At 42.7% G+C, this 20,449-nt stretch overlaps 1 protein-coding gene across 1 annotated transcript in view; it reads left to right on the plus strand.

Moving 5' to 3' along the window:
* The window catches only part of mgat4b (alpha-1,3-mannosyl-glycoprotein 4-beta-N-acetylglucosaminyltransferase B), a 120,246-nt gene that overhangs the window by 94,560 nt on the left and 5,237 nt on the right, over positions 1–20,449 (plus strand). The window contains exons 9-13 of the mRNA XM_082551237.1: positions 3,872–4,002; positions 6,158–6,265; positions 12,241–12,434; positions 12,536–12,614; positions 16,671–16,758. Of these exons, the coding sequence (XP_082407363.1) occupies positions 3,872–4,002; positions 6,158–6,265; positions 12,241–12,434; positions 12,536–12,614; positions 16,671–16,758 (600 nt within the window). The remainder of the gene's footprint in view (positions 1–3,871; positions 4,003–6,157; positions 6,266–12,240; positions 12,435–12,535; positions 12,615–16,670; positions 16,759–20,449) is intronic.

The following is a 20,449-nucleotide window of genomic DNA, read 5'->3' on the forward strand; positions in this document are numbered from 1 at the left end:
TCTGCATCAAACTAACAGCATTTCATAGAAAGATGACGGCGACAGTCAGACATGGTGGTGGTAGTGTGATGGTCTGGGCTGCTCTGCCGCTTCAGGACGACTTAAATTCTGTCACAAATCTGAATAAATGCCAGTAACCATTACACCAAACCAAGCTATCATTACTGTAAACTTCACATGAAATTAGCCTGTTTATTTCTATGGGGACTTGCTCATGCTGCTGCTTCCTCTAGTGGACGTTAGAGGTACTGCAGTCACTAACCAGCAACATCCACTGAGAGCTGAGGCTACTATCTGCCAGTGTTTAGAAAAAACAAAACAGGAAATAGTTTGGTGTTAGATTTGTTTGGAAATCTTGAGATTGATGTCGGTGTTTTAACAGCATGCCGCTGTGTGTTGAGATGCTCCAGAATAAATCAAAGCAGAAGAAGAAATGAAGCAGAATGAGAGGCAGAAGCATTCGGCGGTGATGGGAGGAGGGAGGATTTGGAGCTGGTGTTTCTAACATTTCCTGCAGCAGTCTGTTTGTTTTCTGAATGAATCAGTTACAGGGTTCACCTGTCTTTAACGGATTTTGGCAGCGTTTCGCCTCCTGCTCCTGCTGGCTCGTTCGAAATTTGATTTGATGGAGAAATGATAGCGAGGGCTACAGAAGTAGAAAGAGGGATGGAGGTGAATGCAGAGGGAGGCGTGTGTGATGGAGAACAGCATGAGTCTCATCTCTGAGGTGGATGATGTTGATTTCACACCTGGATGTTTGTGCTCATCTCTGACTGTCTGAGCATCACAGACCTCCTCCTCCTCCTGCTCCTCTTCGTACCTCCGGGCCTCCCTCTGGTCCTCGGCTGCGACCTTACGAATCCTCCCTGACCCTGAGTCGCCTGTGAGCAGCGGCTGCTTTAATAAATTCATCAGGGTGAAGCTGACTCACTGAATTAAATCAGACGGAGGGAGAGCTGTGGCGCTGCGGGGCTGCTCTCTAATTCAACTGTTTGAATTTGGGTTTTGCATTTGCTAAGTTTAGCCTCTCTTCAGCCTCGTTCACATCTGCAGGGGGCAGTTTTTTTTCCGATGCCTCGTCAAACATCCGACCCTCCAGAGGTTCAACTGTCCAAATGTATCAGGGCGGAGTAGAAGGGGCAGGAGCATGGCAGAGCTCTCTGCTGGCCTTTTAATTCGCCCTCGTCATTGTTTCAGTCTGTGGAGACTGTGCGGCTCACTTTCTGACCTTTCATTTGTGGAGAAGGTTTCCTTTAGCTCGGCCTGACTCTGCAGAGAAAACAACAGAAACAAGCAGACTGAAGAGCTGAGTGACGAGAAGTTATTTCAGGCAGCTGGATGAACTGGACAGTGGCAGTGGCATAAAGCTCCAGCTCCCCTCACGCAGCGAGGTGAAGTAAAAATTTGATAAATCTGAAGGATAAGCAGCCCTGCTGCACTATTCTAACATGCCTTCAGATTTCAGGAGCAGCTGAACAGAAACTAACAAGATAATTATTGAAAATAAACCAATCAGCAATCATCAGGCAGAGAGAGTGAGGCTGCTTTAATTTTGACTAGCACAGCTATTCGTCTGTAGGCAGCAACTAGTCCACCAGATACCAAAAAGTAACCAAAAGGAACAGCAAATAAGCAATGATTCCAGTTTTTATTTTAACTGGTATGTCACATTTAGAGTTGTGGTCAGCATTTTGCATCCACTCATCAACAGCATGAATATCGTTTTAATTTGGGCTTTTAGTGAGCTCTTGGAATGGCTCTTTTTCCAGGGTGGAAGGATTATACAGCAGCATGTTTAATGATTTGAGAAAATACAAAAGAAATTCGTTTTTTTTTTTAAGTCATTGATGATGAATGCTGTGCAATCACTCCACCCTGGAAAAAGAACCATTCAAACCTTAAAAACCCCAAATAATTTCCATGTTTCTCATGTGTTTAATGTGTTTACGGGGTCTCTGTGGTTCGTATTAGCTTTGCGTTGACCCAAGTCATAAAGAATTCGGGGAAAGGAGGAGTTGCACTTTTTACTTAAGTTGCTTTCAAAAGTTTCATTTCGTAGTTGTGGAAATACTTCTTTGTTATGACCACTCCAACTTTAACACACAAAATACTACCTACAGCAATACACAACCCAACGCATCTCTCAAATAAATGAAGGAGTCTCTGTATGTCAGCCTGTTTTTTGCCTTTGTAAAGCACTTGGTGACTTGCATTTCTGAAGACCACTGGAAGAGTGTTCACATTCAGGTCATTTCAATTATATTTTGATTTCATTATGCAGCCCTTTAGTGCAAAATGCAAAATTGTAAAATATTGATGGAAGGTTCCCACAGCTACAAAAAATTAGTCTGGAATATTCTTATAGATCAAGAAAATAAGACTGTTCTGATAGATTCAAGAAAGAGCTAGAATGTTCTCATAGATCTAAAAAAAAAAAAAAAAAAAAGAGCTAGATTGTTCTATTTAAGAAAGAGCCTAGAATGTTTTCATAGATTCAAAATGTCTGTTACTTGAAACACTGTGAAATCTGTTTATTAGTAAACCAACTAACAGAACAAATTGAATTTGTTGGTATTTGTCATGGTCGGCTGTGTGGCAGGCAGGCAGGAGTGGTGGACCCAAAATGCAGGATTCTCAGGACACGAGGTTTAAACAGAAAATGCAGCTTTATTGCTGGAGCAGAACATCAAGATAAAATAAAACTCACAAAAGCAAACAAAACTCTAAAAAGAGATGCAGGAGGACTGGAAATCCTAAACACGCAGCAAGTGAGGGTGAACAGACGTTAACGATGCGACACCGAGTAGGGGAAGACACAGACACTAAATACAAGAGGTGAACGGAGCAAAGAGGAAACAGCTGGGAGACACGGCTGACGTTGATTACACTGACGAGACAGGGAGAGCACAAAGCTGAACGCACTGACAAAGGGCACAGACCTACAAAATAAAACAGGAAGCACACGCCAGACAGAGACAGACTCGTAAACAGGCATAATGACGTCATGGACAAACAGAGGGACATACGGGCAGAGAAGACTAAGCACAGGCAACCTAAACCAAACATAAGGGCAAGATAACAAAACCTAAACCAGAAATAATCATCATCAACATCATCATCAGATAACTAAAGAATCAGAATATAATTGTAATCAAAACAGTATCACCAGAGAATAACTATTCCATAATGCAAAATAAACCAAAACATAAGAAACTCAAAATACTGGGTCGACCCGACCCAGGACCGTGACAGTATTAAGTTTTCCGGCATGAGTCCCCACACTATTAGCAAAATGAGTGAAAAACAAAATGGACCGAATAACTGGGAGGATCCGCTGAAATTCTTAAAACAAATATGACAAATGTCTTGTTTTAGCTGCCTCAGCTAAGGTAGATCATTATCTGCAATGGGAGTACTTTTACTTCTGTATGTATTTCTTTTTTCTTGTTTTCATACTTTTTTAATTCGTAAAGGAATATTTTTAGTTTGTAGTTTTGATTCTCGTGCTAAAAATAAAGAATCTGAATACTTCCTCTGGGCATAGGAAAACAGAGCAGCAGTATGAAATATAAGTATGGCACTGATGAATGACAATAAAGGTCACTGCTCCATCTTGATGTGTCGCCGCTGTTGTGACCTCTCACTTCTGACTTTCTTGCTGCTGGATGACGGGAATCAGAGCTTTTATACTGTCCCAGAATCTCACCAGCAAACTGTTTCTGAATCACTGCATCTTTTCACTAACATGCTTTTTGAGTGCAGCTCTGTTGGGGAGCTCATTGCTTATCTAAATATCTGAGTGTAAGTCAAAGAGTTCGATGAACCAAAATGCATGAAGGGCTTGCACTGAGCTGTGCTTCTCTCTGTGCAGGTAAGATGTTTAAGTCTTTGGACCTGTCGCTCATCGTGGAGTTCATGCTGATGTTCTACAAAGACAAACCCATCGACTGGCTGCTGGACCACATCATGTGGGTCAAAGTGTGCAACCCTGAGAAGGATGCGGTGAGTGGATCCAACAGAAATCATCAAAAACAGAGGAGATCAATACTGAATGAAGGGTTTACCATGATATCTACTGTATATAACACAATATCAGCCAGAAAAACAAAAAAACTCATACTTTTAACCATTCTGTCAGCTGCCAAACCTCTCACATGTGCATCAGTATGATAACAGCAACACTTTGAAGTCTTTTCATCGATGAAGGCTTCAGATTGTTATTGGCCCTGACAATTTTCCAACTTTCCGGAGCTTCATATGAGGCTGTTTTGTTTCTGAGTGGCACCTGTGTCACACTGTTAAGCACATCATGTGTTAGCGATCCGGTAGTGGGGCATATTGGTGGCGAACAAGTGACTGATGTGTTTTTGCTGCCTTTGTGTGATTTTCAGTCAGAATGTAAAATCAGCTTTGGCGTTACAAAGAGTGTGTGCAGTGTTTCAGCTCAGTCTCCTGGAAAAAAGTGAAAAAGTCACAGTTTGATTTGCTTCTGTCGATGGACACAAATTCCTGACTGAGAAACAGAACTTTGAACAAAGTGGCAACAGTTTATTTGAACTCAAAGCTGGTTTTCAAAACCGAAACCTTTCCAGTGGTAATTAATAACACAGTTAAAGTGTGAAATTCAAACTGTGCTCACCAGAGATGGGCAGTAACGCGTTACTTGTAACGCGTTACTGTAATCTGATTACTTTTTTCAAGTAACGAGTAAAGTAAGGGATTACTATTGCAAAATCGGTAATTAGATTACCGTTACTTTCCCGTAGGAACGCTGCGTTACTGCGTTACTAAAACCGTGATTTTTTTTGCGAGAATGTCTCATGACAGTGACGTAAGCAAGTGCGACGTTGGTGACAGCAGCTGTGTGCAGATCAACAATGGATAATATATCAAGTGCGGGAGAGAGTATGAGCGTGCAGCGTTTAAAGTGTGGAAGTACTGACCTTATTTTGAGTTTGATTCCATAAAAAGTGACAAAAACATTAGCGTCCATCGTGCGTGGGAAGAAAACTTCTTTTTACAGCGAAAAAAACCCCTAAACTTCCGAGCAAGCACCGAGTAGCTACGACATGATGGGAAACTCACAGAGACACTCGCGCGGATTCTTCAACTGACCGCAGCACACCTGCACCAGGGTAACCCTCCGCCTACCCTGCTCCTGCTTTACAGGTGAAAATAGAGCAAAAGGACCGCTGAGTCTTTGACTTTATTTATTTTCTGCTGTGTTTTACTTGCATCTGTTTGAAAGAGTGAGTGAAAACACAAAAAATATTTTATTTTATGTGCTGGAATGTGTAGAAAATAGGTTTAAATGTTAAACTAATTTATTCAAGTCAGAGAATGTTGCATATAATTAAATGTTTTGCTTGATGCATAAAGTTAAAAGATTAAAACTGATAAAACAAGTTTTAAAAAGAGACTTTTCCATTTGATTACATTTTGTATGATGGATTATGTAGAAAAAGTAGAATTGGGCTGAAAGATCTATCACTTTATCACCTCTTCAGGTTGTAAATCGTGTTTTTAAAAAGTAACTAAGTAACTAAGTAATTAATTACTTTTGAAAATAAGTAATCAGTAAAGTAACGGGATTACTTTTTGGGGGGAGTAATCAGTAATTAGTTACTGATTACTTTTTTCAAGTAACTTGACCAACACTGGTGCTCACATGAATTTTTGGAAATAAATGAATATATCCTGAGGAGGAGGAGGAGGGGTGTCAGTGGGATTAGTCAGAAGGCTTAGTTTTACTTTGTTTTCATTGGCTGATTACTTTTTACTAACGGGTTAAACATTATCTGGGTTAAAAAAAATACTCCTTCACAACAGTTAATGACGCTTTGTATTTTAGATTTCTCCTTTCTTTATGGTTTGTTTTGTTTTATTACAGTTTAGTTAACTTTTAGTTGTAATGTACTAAGGGCAAAGTTCAAACTAAAAGTGGTTAACGTCTCCTCAGTGAATACTGGAGCGTACCTGTTCCCTCGTTCCTTACTAACAGCAGGGTGAGTCGTGCTTCCAGCCTGAGAGTAAGCGGTTTAACGTGACAGCGTTCGTACTGCAGGGCTGCTGCACGGATGCTTTGTAGTTGAAGATTTGGGAGGATTGTGTGTTTGTAAATATCCCTGTTTGCATCTCCCCCCTCTCTGTCTTTCAGAAACACTGTGACAGGCAGAAAGCCAACCTGAGGATTCGCTTTAAGCCGTCGCTCTTCCAGCATGTCGGCACCCACTCGTCCCTGGCTGGAAAGATTCAGAAACTCAAGGTAATGACTGAGCATCTCTCTGAGCGCAGCTGTATTTATATCACGGCGGGAAATGTGCCGCTCTGTGAGCCTCGTGTTCCCGAAGACGACCACAAACACCTATTAGCAGCAGACACACGGAAACATCCATGAATATAAAAACTTATCAGGAACGTTTTTCCAGCTTGTCTTCCTGTTCCTCCCGTCACAAAACTGCTGTTATCTGCATAAACACAAATCCATATTAACTGCTTACCTTCAAAATAAAACCAGAACCTCACAAATGTGAAGCATAAATTCAGAAATTCCTCCATGAATCGTGACGTAGTTACTGCAGTCGTTCAGCAGCCTCACTTTAATACAGGAACATAACCAGAAAACAACCAGCTGGCAACCAGTCGAGCGTCCCAATGATTTCTTTTTGTCCTTTTTGCAGCATGGTTAACATCCTGATTTTGCTCTTATTCCCGAATCAACTCATAACTTTACTGGAATTGAGCTACAACCTAATTTCCAGCCCCATCCAAATTTCTTAAAATATTTATTTTCGAATAAAGGATTCGTCTCAAAAAGGACAGAAATAAGTCAATAAATCAAAACAAAACAATCGAATCCCGTTGTGCCTGCAGTCTGCTGCAGTCTGCTGCAGTGCACCAGCTGACCCTTTAAGAAGAGTTTGGCACAAACGTCCTGTGAATGTTGATCTTTGATTTGTTGTCACGTCTGTTTTGGGGAATCTCAGGTAGACTCACAGCCACGCTGTGGAGCTGGTGGACAAATGGTGCTTATTTCATCTGTTTCCAAGGGGCAGGCGACATCTTTCAGTCGTGTTTTAGTTAAAGATTCTTTATAATTTAAGCTATAATGAGGCAGCGTGGCCACCCGTGGTGTCATTTCAGATTATTTTAGAGATTATTCTTCTGTTCTAAAGCTCAGCTCTGACCCGGACGGCCTCAGTGTGAGTTTCCTGAGCTTGAAGCGGGGTGAGGTTCAGTCCGAGTTCAGTCCAGCGTCTCTGGAGAGATGAAGATTGAAAGCCTCTGCAGTTGTTCGCAGCTTCGCTTCCTGCCAGCAGCTCGGCCCGAGCGCCTCCGTTTAATGCCTCTGATTACTGTGTTAAGCGCGGTGGATATTAGCCCGCTGACTGGTGCTGCAATCTGCTCTAATCAATTGGATATCGATCCGGCCGCCCCGTCCCAGAGCCTCCTCGCTGTGGGGATTGAAGCGCAGAGGCCGGCTGCATGGGGCCGTGTAACTATGGAGGCTAACTCCGCTATTACCCTCCAGCCTGAACTGTTCACCACTTCAGAGAGAAAATCATCCCAGAGTTTTAAAATTAAAGTCATAATGGGAGGAATTGAAGTGGACGTCGGATTTATTCGACTGTAGAGTCATGTAATTAAGAGGGAAAATTAAGTCTGGAGACTTGTTCATGGACGGAGTGAAAATAACAAAACTGATTCAGAGTTTTATTTCTCCAAAGTCATTAAATGTCTTGAGTTAACCCCTGACCTCTGCTTGCAGAGACTTTAACACTCAGCTGTAACGGTGTTTGAGTTTGCTGGTTTGCTGTATAAGGACTCATCACTGAACAAATATCTGTTCACTGACTGTCAGCGAGAACGACTGAATTATTTCTAAGGCCAAACCGTTCCTTTAACCGGAGTTTAAACTCATAATCATCCTCTTTTCATCCCCTCAGTTTTATCTTCAGACACTTCTTTTAGTCTGGAGCTCCACCCGAGCAGCTTTGCATGATTCACAGTTCAGAATCATCCTTCTGTATCTCACACCAGACTTGCTGCAGCTCCTCACTGTCTGAAACAAACTGGTTTAGCTCCACCCCTTTAAGGAGATCTTCGTCTGATTGGTTACCCTCACACACAGCCAGAAAAAAATTGCTGAAGCTGAGCATTTAAAGCACAGTAAAGCCTGACCTCTGACCTCATTATTATAAACTTTGTCCGTGTTTAATGTGAACATCTTCTGCTAGAACAGCAGATCTATGACAGGAAGTACTGAGAAGCAGAGCGGGTCCACTTTAAGATCTGAAAATAGGAGCTTCTTATAAGAGAGTCTCAGACATCACCAATCACTTGCTCTTTTAAAACCTGATATGATGCTGAGCTGCAAAAGTTTATAAAAGGGAAAAGCTTCAGATTTGAGTTTCTCTTTTATTATTTGTTCACAAACAACAGAAACGTTATAAAATCCTCCTGACAGAAATGTGACAGGTAGGGTCAGAAAGGCAGAGCTCAGACAGAAAACCTCAAATCAAGCAGAATAAACGATAAAAATATTCTGACAGAACATTCAGCGGATGAACAAAGCCAAAACATTTCGCACATCACAAACAGCAAACTGAATGGGATGTGTTTTGACATCTGTACTCTACAATGTCTGAGAGAACCAAGTTTCATAAACAGGACCACAACAAGACAAAGTCACACAACTGTTACACAAATGCATCAGCCTCTGGAGGTGAAACCAGTGATGAAGCACCAAAAGCTGCAGTTCCTCTAACAGCAGCGAGTCAGTCCCCATAGACTCCCAAGTTAAAACTTTACAGCAGAATCAGAATCAGAATACTTTATTGATCCCTGGGGGAAATTATTTTTTGTTACAGTGCTCCATTTTAAACCAACATTAAGACAAGACAGACAATACACTAACTAAGAATAGTACAATATATACATATATATACATACATACATACATACATAAGTCACTCATAAATAAATAGTTGGAACATGTTAACATGTTAACACCCTAAAACACAAACTAAGTTGGGGTCTGTGATAATTTAACTCTTCCACACACCACAGGTGTGAGTTTAATTATAACTCACCACTTTAAATTGTATTAAGCCTTATTTTGTTAGGGGCGTGGCCTCTGTTGGCGGCTGTAGCTGCTAGCTGTCTGCTAGCTTATACCTCAGCTAATCGTTGCCCCTGAACTTGGCATCTGTTTGTGCTGTTGGAGCCTTTAAAAAAAAAAACATTATCTGACCAATATGGATGCTGTGAGGTTATTGTAGTAACAGACTGTCCGAGAAGTCTACGCTCCAGTTTTAGGATTTTATTTGGATGCTACTGACTGCTAATTAGCTAATTAGAAATATGTGACTGTGGATGTGGAGAGCTTCCTAACCAGGTTAGCTGGATTAGCTGATAGCTTAGCACCACTTCTGGTTCTACAAACTCAACATGGTGGTGGTAAAAACGGTGACATTGAGGTATGATCGACAAAGTACTGAGTGACATTACAGTGGTTACTGTGGCAGCTAAGGATGAAGGACCTGGACAACGCCAATGCTCCCCTGCAGGTAACATTAAAAAAGCAGATCACACCTGTTCCAGCTTTGTGAAGGTGACCAGCAGGATTTACAAAGTTGTGCAAACCTGAGCAGTTGCTCTGCCTGCCTGTTCCTCATTACTGATCCCGACAGGCAGTAGCGGTTTTTGATACGGGCGGCAATCGCCCGGGGCGGCATCACGGGCATCGGCAAAAAAAACACGCTCATACTCATGCGGCCCCAAGTCATGCCAGCGCATAGTGGGAATGGCATAAGCACCGATCGGTTTTCTATCGCCCATTTGCTGGGAGTAAGGGCGCCCTCCGTTTGCGACGTGCGCCGGCTGCTTGCGCAGTGTTGGGGAGTAACGGAACACACGTACCGCCGTTACAAAATACAAAATATGAGTAACTGTATTCCATTACAGTTACACCTTTGTTGAAATAAATGGATTACACAGCGGTATTTTCCTGTTTCGTATTGTCAGGGGTCAGGACTGTTTGGGTTTTGCTTGTGCTGTTGTTTTGTTGTTCCATGCAGCAGCGTTACGGTTGCCATGGTTACAGGGTGACGCTCTCTCTCTGTGTTTCCTGGGTGAGAGAGCGCCTTTTTATTGTTGTTGTTGTTGTGCTAAGCTAATAGGCAGAATGCTACAGGCATAGCCCTAAAGAACGTAGCCTCATGGGCAGTGTAGCCCGTGCTGCAGGGAGAATGGACCGCCATACCCGTTATGTGTCTGTGAGCGTGAGGAGGGAGAAAAGTGGAAAAGTACAAGTTGTCATCGAACAGAAACGGGAGCTGGAAGCATGTAAATATAATAATAACCACTGCAGCCAAGAAGAGTGCCTGACGAGCCCAGTTGTAAGTAAGCTATTAAGACTCGACTGTACACAGTGTTTGTGTTTTTCTCCGAAATAATAAGCTCCGTTGGAGCAGCCTTTCAACACCTCTCTCTGTCTCTCACTAGCAAACTTGACCCAGACAACAAAGTAAAGCTAGTTTTCGGCTACAAGCCGACACGGGACCGACTATTAGCCAGAGGTCCCTTTACCACAGCTGGGAGCCGCGGACCTTCAGTAATCGTAATAAATCACACAGCAATAGTACATTCATGTAGTTGTAAACAGCATGATAATATATTAAATAATCCAAAGTATTCAGAATGTGTTACTCTCATTGAGTAACGTAACGGAATACGTTACAAAATACATTTTGGGGCATGTATTCTGTAATCTGTAGTGGAATACATTTTAAAAGTAACCTTCCCAACACTGTGCTTGCGACACAGAGAGGAGAGGGCGGGGCAGCGGGGGTTCTCTGGCTGGCTGGAGCAGCATCTAATAACCAACTGGCAAAATAAAAACAAACCACCAAACACGAAAACGCCAGACATTATGATACAGACTTATAATTTGCACCAATGTTTTTTCGAAATTCTATACGTGAAAAGTGAGCGTGAGAGCCCTCTGTGCTCGCTGCTGAAGTCAAAGTAAACTTTGTCATCTCCGCTATATAGGTCCAGTATATAGAGAGACGAGAGGACGAGGCTCCAGTTACAGCAGTGCAAGTAAACAAACAATAAGTATAAGAAAGGTAAGAAAATAAATAAATATACTCTTTAGGACCAGGGGTAAAGGGATCAATAACAATTAGAGGGAGTGTTCGCCCAGGGCGCCAAACGGGCTAGGACCGCCACTGCTGACAGGAGTCAGAACTGCAGCTGCTGCTGTCATTTCACCTGTAACACAAATATTTGGTAATGAAATGTTGACCACAAAGGGCGCTGTGCCTCCCAGTGCATGTTTATCACAGAGAGTAACGTTATTGGAGTGTAGAAGCATAACAGACACGGTGCCTGCTCACACTGAACTTATTCTGTTAACAAACTGCATCAACGACATAGACGCTGTATCCACGCTGACGTGATGCCTTTGTAAAACTATGAGGAAGAATATCATATCTGTACTGATATGGGCTCGGCAAGGTGTTAGTGAAAGGATGCCACATCATTTGATGAGAATGCAGGTTTAACTGCTTTGTCGCCTTCATTCTTTAAACTCCAAAACTAACAGAGGTGTTTATTCTTCTTCATTAGATGAATCTTATTATTTCTACTAGGGAAATGCTCTCATTAATAATCTAAAGGTGGAAAAGGTTTTGTGAATATTTCATGTTTCATCCACGACGAGGTGGTATGGTAGCAGAGTGGCATGGCTGGATTTTTACAGCATATTGTGATCTAATAAAGGCTTCGGATTGAATTAGATCCTGATGGACTGAGTCTGTTTTCTTGCTGTTTGTGTCTGTGCAGTTAAAATCCTATCACATTCTCGTTTTGTTGGCGGCAGTCTTGCGTTATGAGTTTAGGTTCAGAGGTCGGTGCGTGGTCACTCAGTGCTGCTGTTGAATGATATCCAGAATACGAAAAGTCTCTGTAAGTGCACCAGAATAGCATGACATCATGCTTCTGTTGCTCTTCGGAAGGGTTTCTGCACTGAAGCGAAAGTGGATTAGTCATCAAGGACAGCGAGCGCGTCTGGCGATGATACCAGCGGTTCGAATTATCTTCTGGTCACTGCACAGTGGCGTCAGCTGTGCAGTGATTCAGACGTGCAGCTGCAGAAGCATCCAGCAAGGCGTGACTTCAGACTGAAGAAATGATTTAGTCATGTGATGTCTGTTTGTTTGGGGGATTTTTTAGGATAAGGACTTTGGGAAACAGACTCTCCATAAGGGTCACGCCAACCCGCTGGCGGAGGTGACGACCAGTCTGAAGACCTACCAGCACTTCACCCTGGAGAAGGCCTACTTGGGTGAGGACTTCTTCTGGGCCTTCACCCCGGTGGCGGGGGATTTCATACGGATACGATTCTTCACACCTGTTCGCATCGAAAGGTCAGTAACGAAGGACGGGATAGGGGGAGTACCACAGGTTAGAGTCTTCCCTCCGTCCCTGCTCCTCTTACTGAAATATCACCTCTCTCTCTTTCTCTCAGGTTTTTCTTCCGGAGCGGAAACATCGAACATCCAGGAGACAAACTTTTCAACACGTCGGTGGAGGTTCTGCCTTTCGATGTGAGTGTTCAGATACAGTTTTAATGGGTGGGGCATCCTGGGAAGCCTTAAAGTGTCCACATGCTTCTTTGCTAGCTGTTTTGGGTAAAAGTATAGAAGTTTAAAATCTTTTAGATGTGCTTACTTTCTTAAAAGATCATTTCGGTGCGGTCCAGCAGAGGGTCAACTGAGAACAATCTTCGCCCACTCGTGTGGTGGCTAGCAGCATCACCTCTCCTCGAGAAGGTCCAGGGTTTGAATCCAGGCTAAGGCCTTTCTGTGAGGAGGTTGTTCTCCATGTGCTTCCTCCAGCACAGTTCAAAGACATGCGTGAGGTTCAGTTTAATTTGGTCTTTGTCTCTGTTAGCCTGTGACGGCCGGGATAGGCTCCTGCACTGAATTGGATGAGGTTTTCATTTAATGGATAGATGGGTGAAATTTCTGCTTTTTGACCCAGTATCCATCACAATGACAGCAAAGGATGAGAGTGCAAAGTTAACATAGCCTTTAGAAACATCAAGGACGAGGCAGGCAGGCTGAAACAAACCGGAGTAATCCAGGAAGCCCCTAACCGAGAGATTAATTTCCATCTATAGCAGGAGACCATATCGGACTCTGCCATGAGTGCCTGCTATAAGTGAGAACAGATTCAGTTTGTGGTGTGTGGAAAAGGAGGCAGAGTGATGGATCACTGCCACTTTCTGTTTGTGGTCGACTGTAAAACAAAGGCTGAATGAAGCCGAGAGCCTCAGCGGGGCAGAGAGAGGTGGGCTGAGAGGAAGAGGAGCTCCTACCGAGATCAACAGGAGAGATAAAACGAGGAGAAGAATCGGTACGCGCTTACAGGAAGCTGAGCACACAGACACGTGCAGACCAGAGCTGGAGGAGGGAGGCGGTTGCTGCAGTAATGCTGACCAAGAGCAGGAAGGGAGGAGGAGAAGGAGGGGGTGGGACTGGATGATGGCCCTAAAAACTGCAGGTACACGCCAGAAAACGTGGCTGCACAAAACACGATTAATGCTAAATTTGTTAGAAATTTCATCGTCCATGCTGCGGCTGCTCCCGGGGCCGAAACATGTCAAAGTGTGGTTTGTGGAGTTAAATCGGTTTAGTTCATATGAAGCTCATATGTCTGTTGTTGTAAAGGCATCAAAGGGCTTCGGCTTTTCTGTGTATCGAGTTAGTAACGCACAGAAAACCTGCAGTCGAGTTTTATCATCAGATCATCGCCTGAGAAGAGTCCAAAAATGATCAGTCTTCTTCTGCCTCCATCTCCTCCTATCCCAGCATCCCCCTCTGTCACACCAACCCTCTGCATGACCTCCTTCACAACATCCTTTCTGAGGTCCCCCTACCTGGCAGCTCCATCAGTATATCCGTATATGCTCATCTCCACCCGTTCCACCCCCTTCTTTTCTTCACCTCTCATGGTTTGGATGGTTGACCCCACGTATTTACACTCACCTGCCTCCCTCTCATTCACACGTATCTCTTTTTTCATTTGTGATTCAAACATGATGTGAATGTGTCAGTGGAGCCGTCAGTAATTGAGCTGTTCTGATAAGAGGATGATGGAGGTGAGCTGAAAAGAATTAATTTTAGGTGAAAAGGTCATTGAATTATCATATTAATATGTATGTAATGTGATCATTTAAACCGTTATGTTGAACCGGCGGTATTGTTTGGATTTTTTGAGGCTGTAGGTGTGAATAATCGCTGTGACAGCTGAGAGCAGGTAAAATGATGTTGGTTTAAATGTCAGAGTGCGTCTTTAGGCAGCGTCTCCATTCAGAAGTTGATCAGCAGCCGGGACAGCGTCTCAGTCTGTGCGAGGACAGGAAACAGTGCAGGTGTGTGCGCACATGGGAAAGCTCCAGAGCCTTTATGAGTACTGTTACTCCGGCACAGGAAGCACGAGAAACAGCAGCAATGTTAATGAGTGAGCAGCTTAAAGTCAGCGTTTTCACTGGTGGATCTCCCTTTAGCTTCTTTTACCTGGCTAGATCACCATGGTAACAGGTGTGAAACACATGTATAAAGTGCAGAGGGGTGATGCGTTCGGGCTTTCGGTGGCAGTGCTGATCAGATACACAGTCGTATTTCACTAACAGCGACACAAACGGCACTGCAGTCTCAGTTTAGCTGTGCAGTTTTTAAAAAAATATCCTCTTTAATTCCTAATGTTGCTTTTTCTTGTGTCGCCTATACATTCATTTTGTATAAGCCGTGAGACCAGTTTTCCCGTGCTTCACTCGCGTACGTCAGTTTGAAGAGGAAAAAGAACTCCACGGGACTCTGATGTGAAAAGATGTAACAAAAAATTTATTTCACAGTTTGCATCTTACAGGAGTGGTCAGGTTTAACTTATCCTCAACAAAATAACCTACTACGGTAGGAAAACCGTGTGGCTCTGTTCTACCCTGCTGCCGCGTATAGTTTATGCCGTATTAACTCTTTTTCTCTCTCCCCCCTCCCGCACCGCATGCGCTAATTTGCATACATCCGTGATGCCCGGATTTTACTATAAACACGAGTCTTTAAGGCACATGTATTCATGGTACTACGTAACCAAACCAACACAGCAATAAAATAATTTTAGTTCCACCATAAACATGCATTTACTTCCTAAATTATTAATTACACAAACGAGCTTAACAACAGCGAAATATAAATACTAAAACATATGAACTATCTTAACTTGGCTCCCACAAATTTCCTGTCTGTCTTCTGAGTGTTTCCGCCTGTGTCTCGTCAACGACTCGCGTTTGTGTTTCCGTTCTTGTTGCTTCTTCAGACAGATCCTGTGATTCAGCAGAACGTCCTTCCAGTAACCTGAAACAATCATTTTCTGTGTGACTCTATAAGTTTCTCACTATACTGCGTTACTTCAGTTCATTGAGGTTTGCGGTATTCATTCATGCACAGGTCTCTGAAGGTCCCATCACAACATCTCAGTCGGTTGAGGTCTGGACTCTGAGTGGACCGTTGCAGATTTGCTGCGCTGCTCTGGATCATTGTCCTGTTAATGACCCAGTTTGGTCTGAGCTTTAGCTGTGGGACAGATTTCCAGAAGTCTTGTTGTTTATTCAGAAGCAGCTTTGCAAATCTAAACCGTGCTGCAATTTCTTTTTACAGAGAAAAGACTTTCTCCTGGAAACCCTTCTGCATAATACCTTAGAATTTAACTGTGCTTTTTACCAGGAACGAGGAAACGAGCTATCCTCAGGGATGTGTGACACCCTTGCTTTGTTATTCCTGTCAGAATGGAGAGTTTTGGTAGTTTTTTTAAAGTTAAACAAATCCAGTTGACCTGAGGTGTGTCACATGCACCCCACAGTGCTTTGATTGTTTAAGGAGGTAAATGAGGTTCTGAAAAAAGTGAAAGTTTTTCAGAAAAGGGTACTCAGTGTTGCATTATTTCAAGTAAAATCCTGATTTAATGTTACAAGTATAGTGTGATGCTTTAACCGTGGTGCTGTTGTATTCATAATAATAATAATAATAATAATAATAATAATAATAATAATAATAATAATGTATACTCTATTGATCCCTGTGGGGAAATTCCTCTCTGCATTTAACCCATTCACTCAGTGAAGCAGTGGGCAGCCATTGGGCGCCTGGGGAGCAGTTTGTAGGGATTGTTCAGAGGTACCTCAGGGTAGCCGTTCAGTGGATTCAACCCCCGACCTTCCGGTCACGGGGCCACCACTCTACCTACTGAGCTATCCCTTCCCCATTATATGAGAAGTTATTAAACTTTTAGTGTGTAAAATGAGCCCAAAGCTGCAGAAAACACAAGTTCTGAATCTAAATAGAAAAGTTAAACATAGCTGGAGGAGAGGAGCTGGTTTTTTTTTTTATTGCTTTTATTGCACATGTAACTGATCCATGATAAAAATGAGTTTTCTCCTTATTATAACTATAATTGAGACTCTCCAGCTTTCAATGAATGGCCTTAGATTAGATTTCTAATTGAATGATGAGGCGTTTTCTTTCTGACACACTAACGATACAAACACAGAGTCAAATAATCTAATTGATTAACTGATCGGCTGGTGTTTCGTTTGCTTCCAGAATATCCAGGCAGAGAAAGAGGCCTTGATAGAAGGGAAGGAGAAAACGCCAAAGTACCACCGGACCGAGGACGGCTTCATCAGAATCGGTGAGTGATGGCACACAGACAGCAGACAGCTGTGTGCAGCTTCACCGAGTTTCCTCGATCATCATAAAGTGATGGGTGTAGCAGCAGCTGAGGACGTGCGACTGACTGCTGCATTTGAGGAGCTGTAATGAGCTCTTTCCCTGCACATGAGCTGTCACAGTTTACATCTGCAGGGAGGGAAAACGCTCCTTTTACTCTTTTATCTTCCTGAGCTGTGGAGTGAACTTCGACACGCAGTCTTTACAGCTGATCGAGTTCGGCTGTTCTCCATTTTAAGAACCTGTACTTGTAAGCAGCTCCACAAAACTGCCAATCAGCAGAGCTCAGTGCTGAATATTTCACCTCCCAGCAAGGATTATTGTAAAGAAAGCACCTTGGAACAGCTGATCTTTCAAATATCTGAGCCCTGTGCGCTAAAAAGTCACATTAATTTGATTTTTGATTATATTTTGAGTTGTTTTCTCAGGAATGATCTGTGTTTGTGACCATAGACTGTTCACTCGCTGCTTTGTAGTCTTTCCATTTTAAATCCTGTGGGCATATCACACACACGGACACATCTGATAATTAGCGCTCAGTCACATCCAAATAAAATAAATTTAAAAAAAAAAACTGGAATCTCAGACAGTCAGTTAGTACAGTAATCTCACAGCAGCCATATTATTGGTCAGATGATGTTATTAAAGATGCTCCAACAGCACAAAGAGGTCCACTTCAGGGACTCCAGTGATCTGAGGTGACAGCTAGCAGCTACAGTCACCTGTGTCTCCATCCACCTTTCAGTCAAAGAAGCCACACCCCTAACAAAGCATAATAATTTAACCCTATATAATATTTTAACAGGTGACTTATAACTGTACCGTTGCTTTGAAGGATTAAATTATCTACAGAGACCAAAACCATTTTTGTATGAGGCTCTAAACATGTTTATTTCTGCTGTAAAGTTTTAACATGGTGGTCTATGGGGTCTGGCTGACTGCTGGAGCCTCTGGTGGACAGTAGAGGAACTGCGGGCTTTGGCGCTGCGCTTTTATTTGGTGTATTTTTTCAGCTCGTGGAGGTTTCGTGATTCACAAGGCGAAAACCCACAAACTTCTCCTCCTTTATTTTTGTATATTGAATAATTTAACAGTGATGTTCTGCACATCTTTAACCAGCACGCAGCCTGACAGGTTTGGTGTTTTCCAAACTTTAAGAGCTGAACAACAACTTTTGTTATGAAAACTTTGCATTAGATTGTAAAAACTGACAGGCTGAAGGCCAAAACTTGGTTCCGCTGTGGATGTGAGAAGGTAAAGAGGCAGGTATCGTGCTGAGATCTTACATCAGTCCGCTTTCCATCTGGTAGAAATCCGGCCTTGCAGGATGATGCTCGTAAAAATGTAAACTTTATTTATAAGTAAAAATGATCAGATGAAAGAATAAGCAGAAAAAGTTAGAGACTGTGCGTAGGTGCGTTCAGTCAATCGATCAATAAACTCGCCGGGAATAGATTTCATGTCACAGGTTGGATTTTCAGTGTAGCCTCGGGGTTTCACACACATTGGCAGACTGTCAGATTTATCTTTTCATTACTGGAATTTGTTTTTTCTCCAGCTGGGCTGATTTCAGCAGGATTAACTGGAACCTTCAGTAAATAAATTAAGGTGCCCTGACATGCTGTGTGAAGTTATTTGACTTAAAATAAATAAAAACTGAAATAAAACCAACAGAACAAAATTAATCTGCTCATTTGTTCTTTGCATCGGGAGCACCGAGCATCCTTGGTCAGTTTCTATTATATGAATGCAAACATTGAAGCTTCTGGCCTATTTAGCTCATCTACTCTTTTAGATTATTCTGGACCACAGTCGTCTTTTTGTCTTTCTCATTATTTGCATGAAAGACGTTGTTTTGTGCATGTTTGAATCCACCTGAAGGAATCAGGACTTCAGAGGGAAAGAAGATACTGGCCTACAGCAGGTGGAAGGAGCGCCAGTGTGGGCTGACATCATAAATTACCAGCAGCTCTTTATCTCCTTCATCAATTTTTCAGATGAGTCGGCGGATCGATCCAGCCACGCTCCTTCACTCTATTCATTTCATCGTGCTGCCTTCAGGAGACCTGCATCCAATTTCAGTGTGTGAGATCTTCTGTGTGAGAATTAACCGTCTGAGAGAGTCAGGACTAAACGGCATGTTTGAAGGAGGGTGGGCTACAGAAAGGAGGGAACTTCATTTCAGTGAAGTTCAGGTTCCTCCTCCAGTCTGTCATGTCCCAGCATCGAGCCTGAAAGAGCCCAAACACGTGGTTCTGTCCTGGAAAGGTCAATGTTCCCGTCACTTCCACAGAAATCAAAAGTTTACAGAAACTTTTAGGCGCTTCAAACTTTCTTTTGTATAAATTTATTTTTGAGAAGCTCGGCATCTTAAACACGCTTTGAATTTTTGTGGAAAATTCCTTCACAAAGAGATCAGTCCTGAGGGGGAAGCATGGGAACTTGGATGTTTTCACTTTTCCTCTAGCACCACCACGAGGCTCGCATTGTTTCAGTTAAAAATGTAATCACCCATCAGACGATTGGGATGGACTTTGGTTCAGTTCATTTAATCAAGCTCAAGAATTCTGGAGAATTCATACCCGAGTATTTCTATTCGTCCTCCTTTCTGCTTCCTGTGCTTTAATCTAGACTTGAAGTGGACCTGAAGTCTGCTGTTTGTTGCCTGAAAGTGTAAAATGTCATCCTCTTAAAAGATTTGTTTCCCGCCTCTGTCGGCGTTTATTGTAGGAGAAACAAAAAGAAAGCTCCCATGTCAGCCCAAGAACTGCCGTCTGATTATTTTTTATTCTCTATGTTCTGAGCCTTTGTGTGATCTGTGTTTCTGGGGACAGCTCTCAGACAGCCGTATACACGAGTCTGGATACTGAGTGAAAACCATAATACCCACAATAATATCAGATAATTCCCTGTGATAAACAATAACATGCTCCCCAGATGCTGTTCTCTGTCAGGATTACAGTCGCTACCTGGAAGCATCACTGCCAGCATGATAATCCTAGTAAATAAATCCTCTGAGGGATTATTGCTCTGTTGAGGTTCAGTTGCCCTGAAACCAACCTCTGCTGGAAGACCCGATACCGGCAGGACGCCAGAGAGGGTCTGATGGAGACTGAGGCTTTTTTCCTGGTAGTCAGGCTCAGAGAAAGCTGGAACCACAGGGGTCAATAAATGGATGGTGGGAACACGTAATGGGTCTTAATAACCCTGTAAATCTGCACAGAAAGCATAACAATCCCTTAATTACCTCAAAATCCCTTTTAAAATGCTAAAAAAGCAGGTTAAAGATTCAAATAAACCTTCGTTAAAGATAAGATGTTTTATCTGAGCCAAAAGTAGGTATATCAAGAGGTCAGTTTTTACCCCTCAGTGTGAAAATCTTGGGGTATTTTCGTCCCACCAGGGCGGCTGGGCGGGGTGATGCAATTGTGTGAACAATTTGTGAACACAATAACTTCAGAGCGAGGCAATGTAGGATTTTAAAGTCTATACTATAGGTGTTTCTAGTAAAATCTCAGTGAAAAGCTTTCAGGCGCAATATCTCAAAAAGGAGTTATACCACATTTATACCACAGGTGCATGTACTATGAGGCTGGAGGTGAGCACTGCCCACCGCCAGTATTTTTGTGAAGCATGTTCTTTGTCATGCAGGA

The sequence above is a fragment of the Aulonocara stuartgranti genome, assembly GCF_965226115.1.
Source record: "Aulonocara stuartgranti genome assembly, chromosome: 2".
Taxonomy (NCBI): Eukaryota; Metazoa; Chordata; class Actinopteri; order Cichliformes; family Cichlidae; genus Aulonocara; species Aulonocara stuartgranti.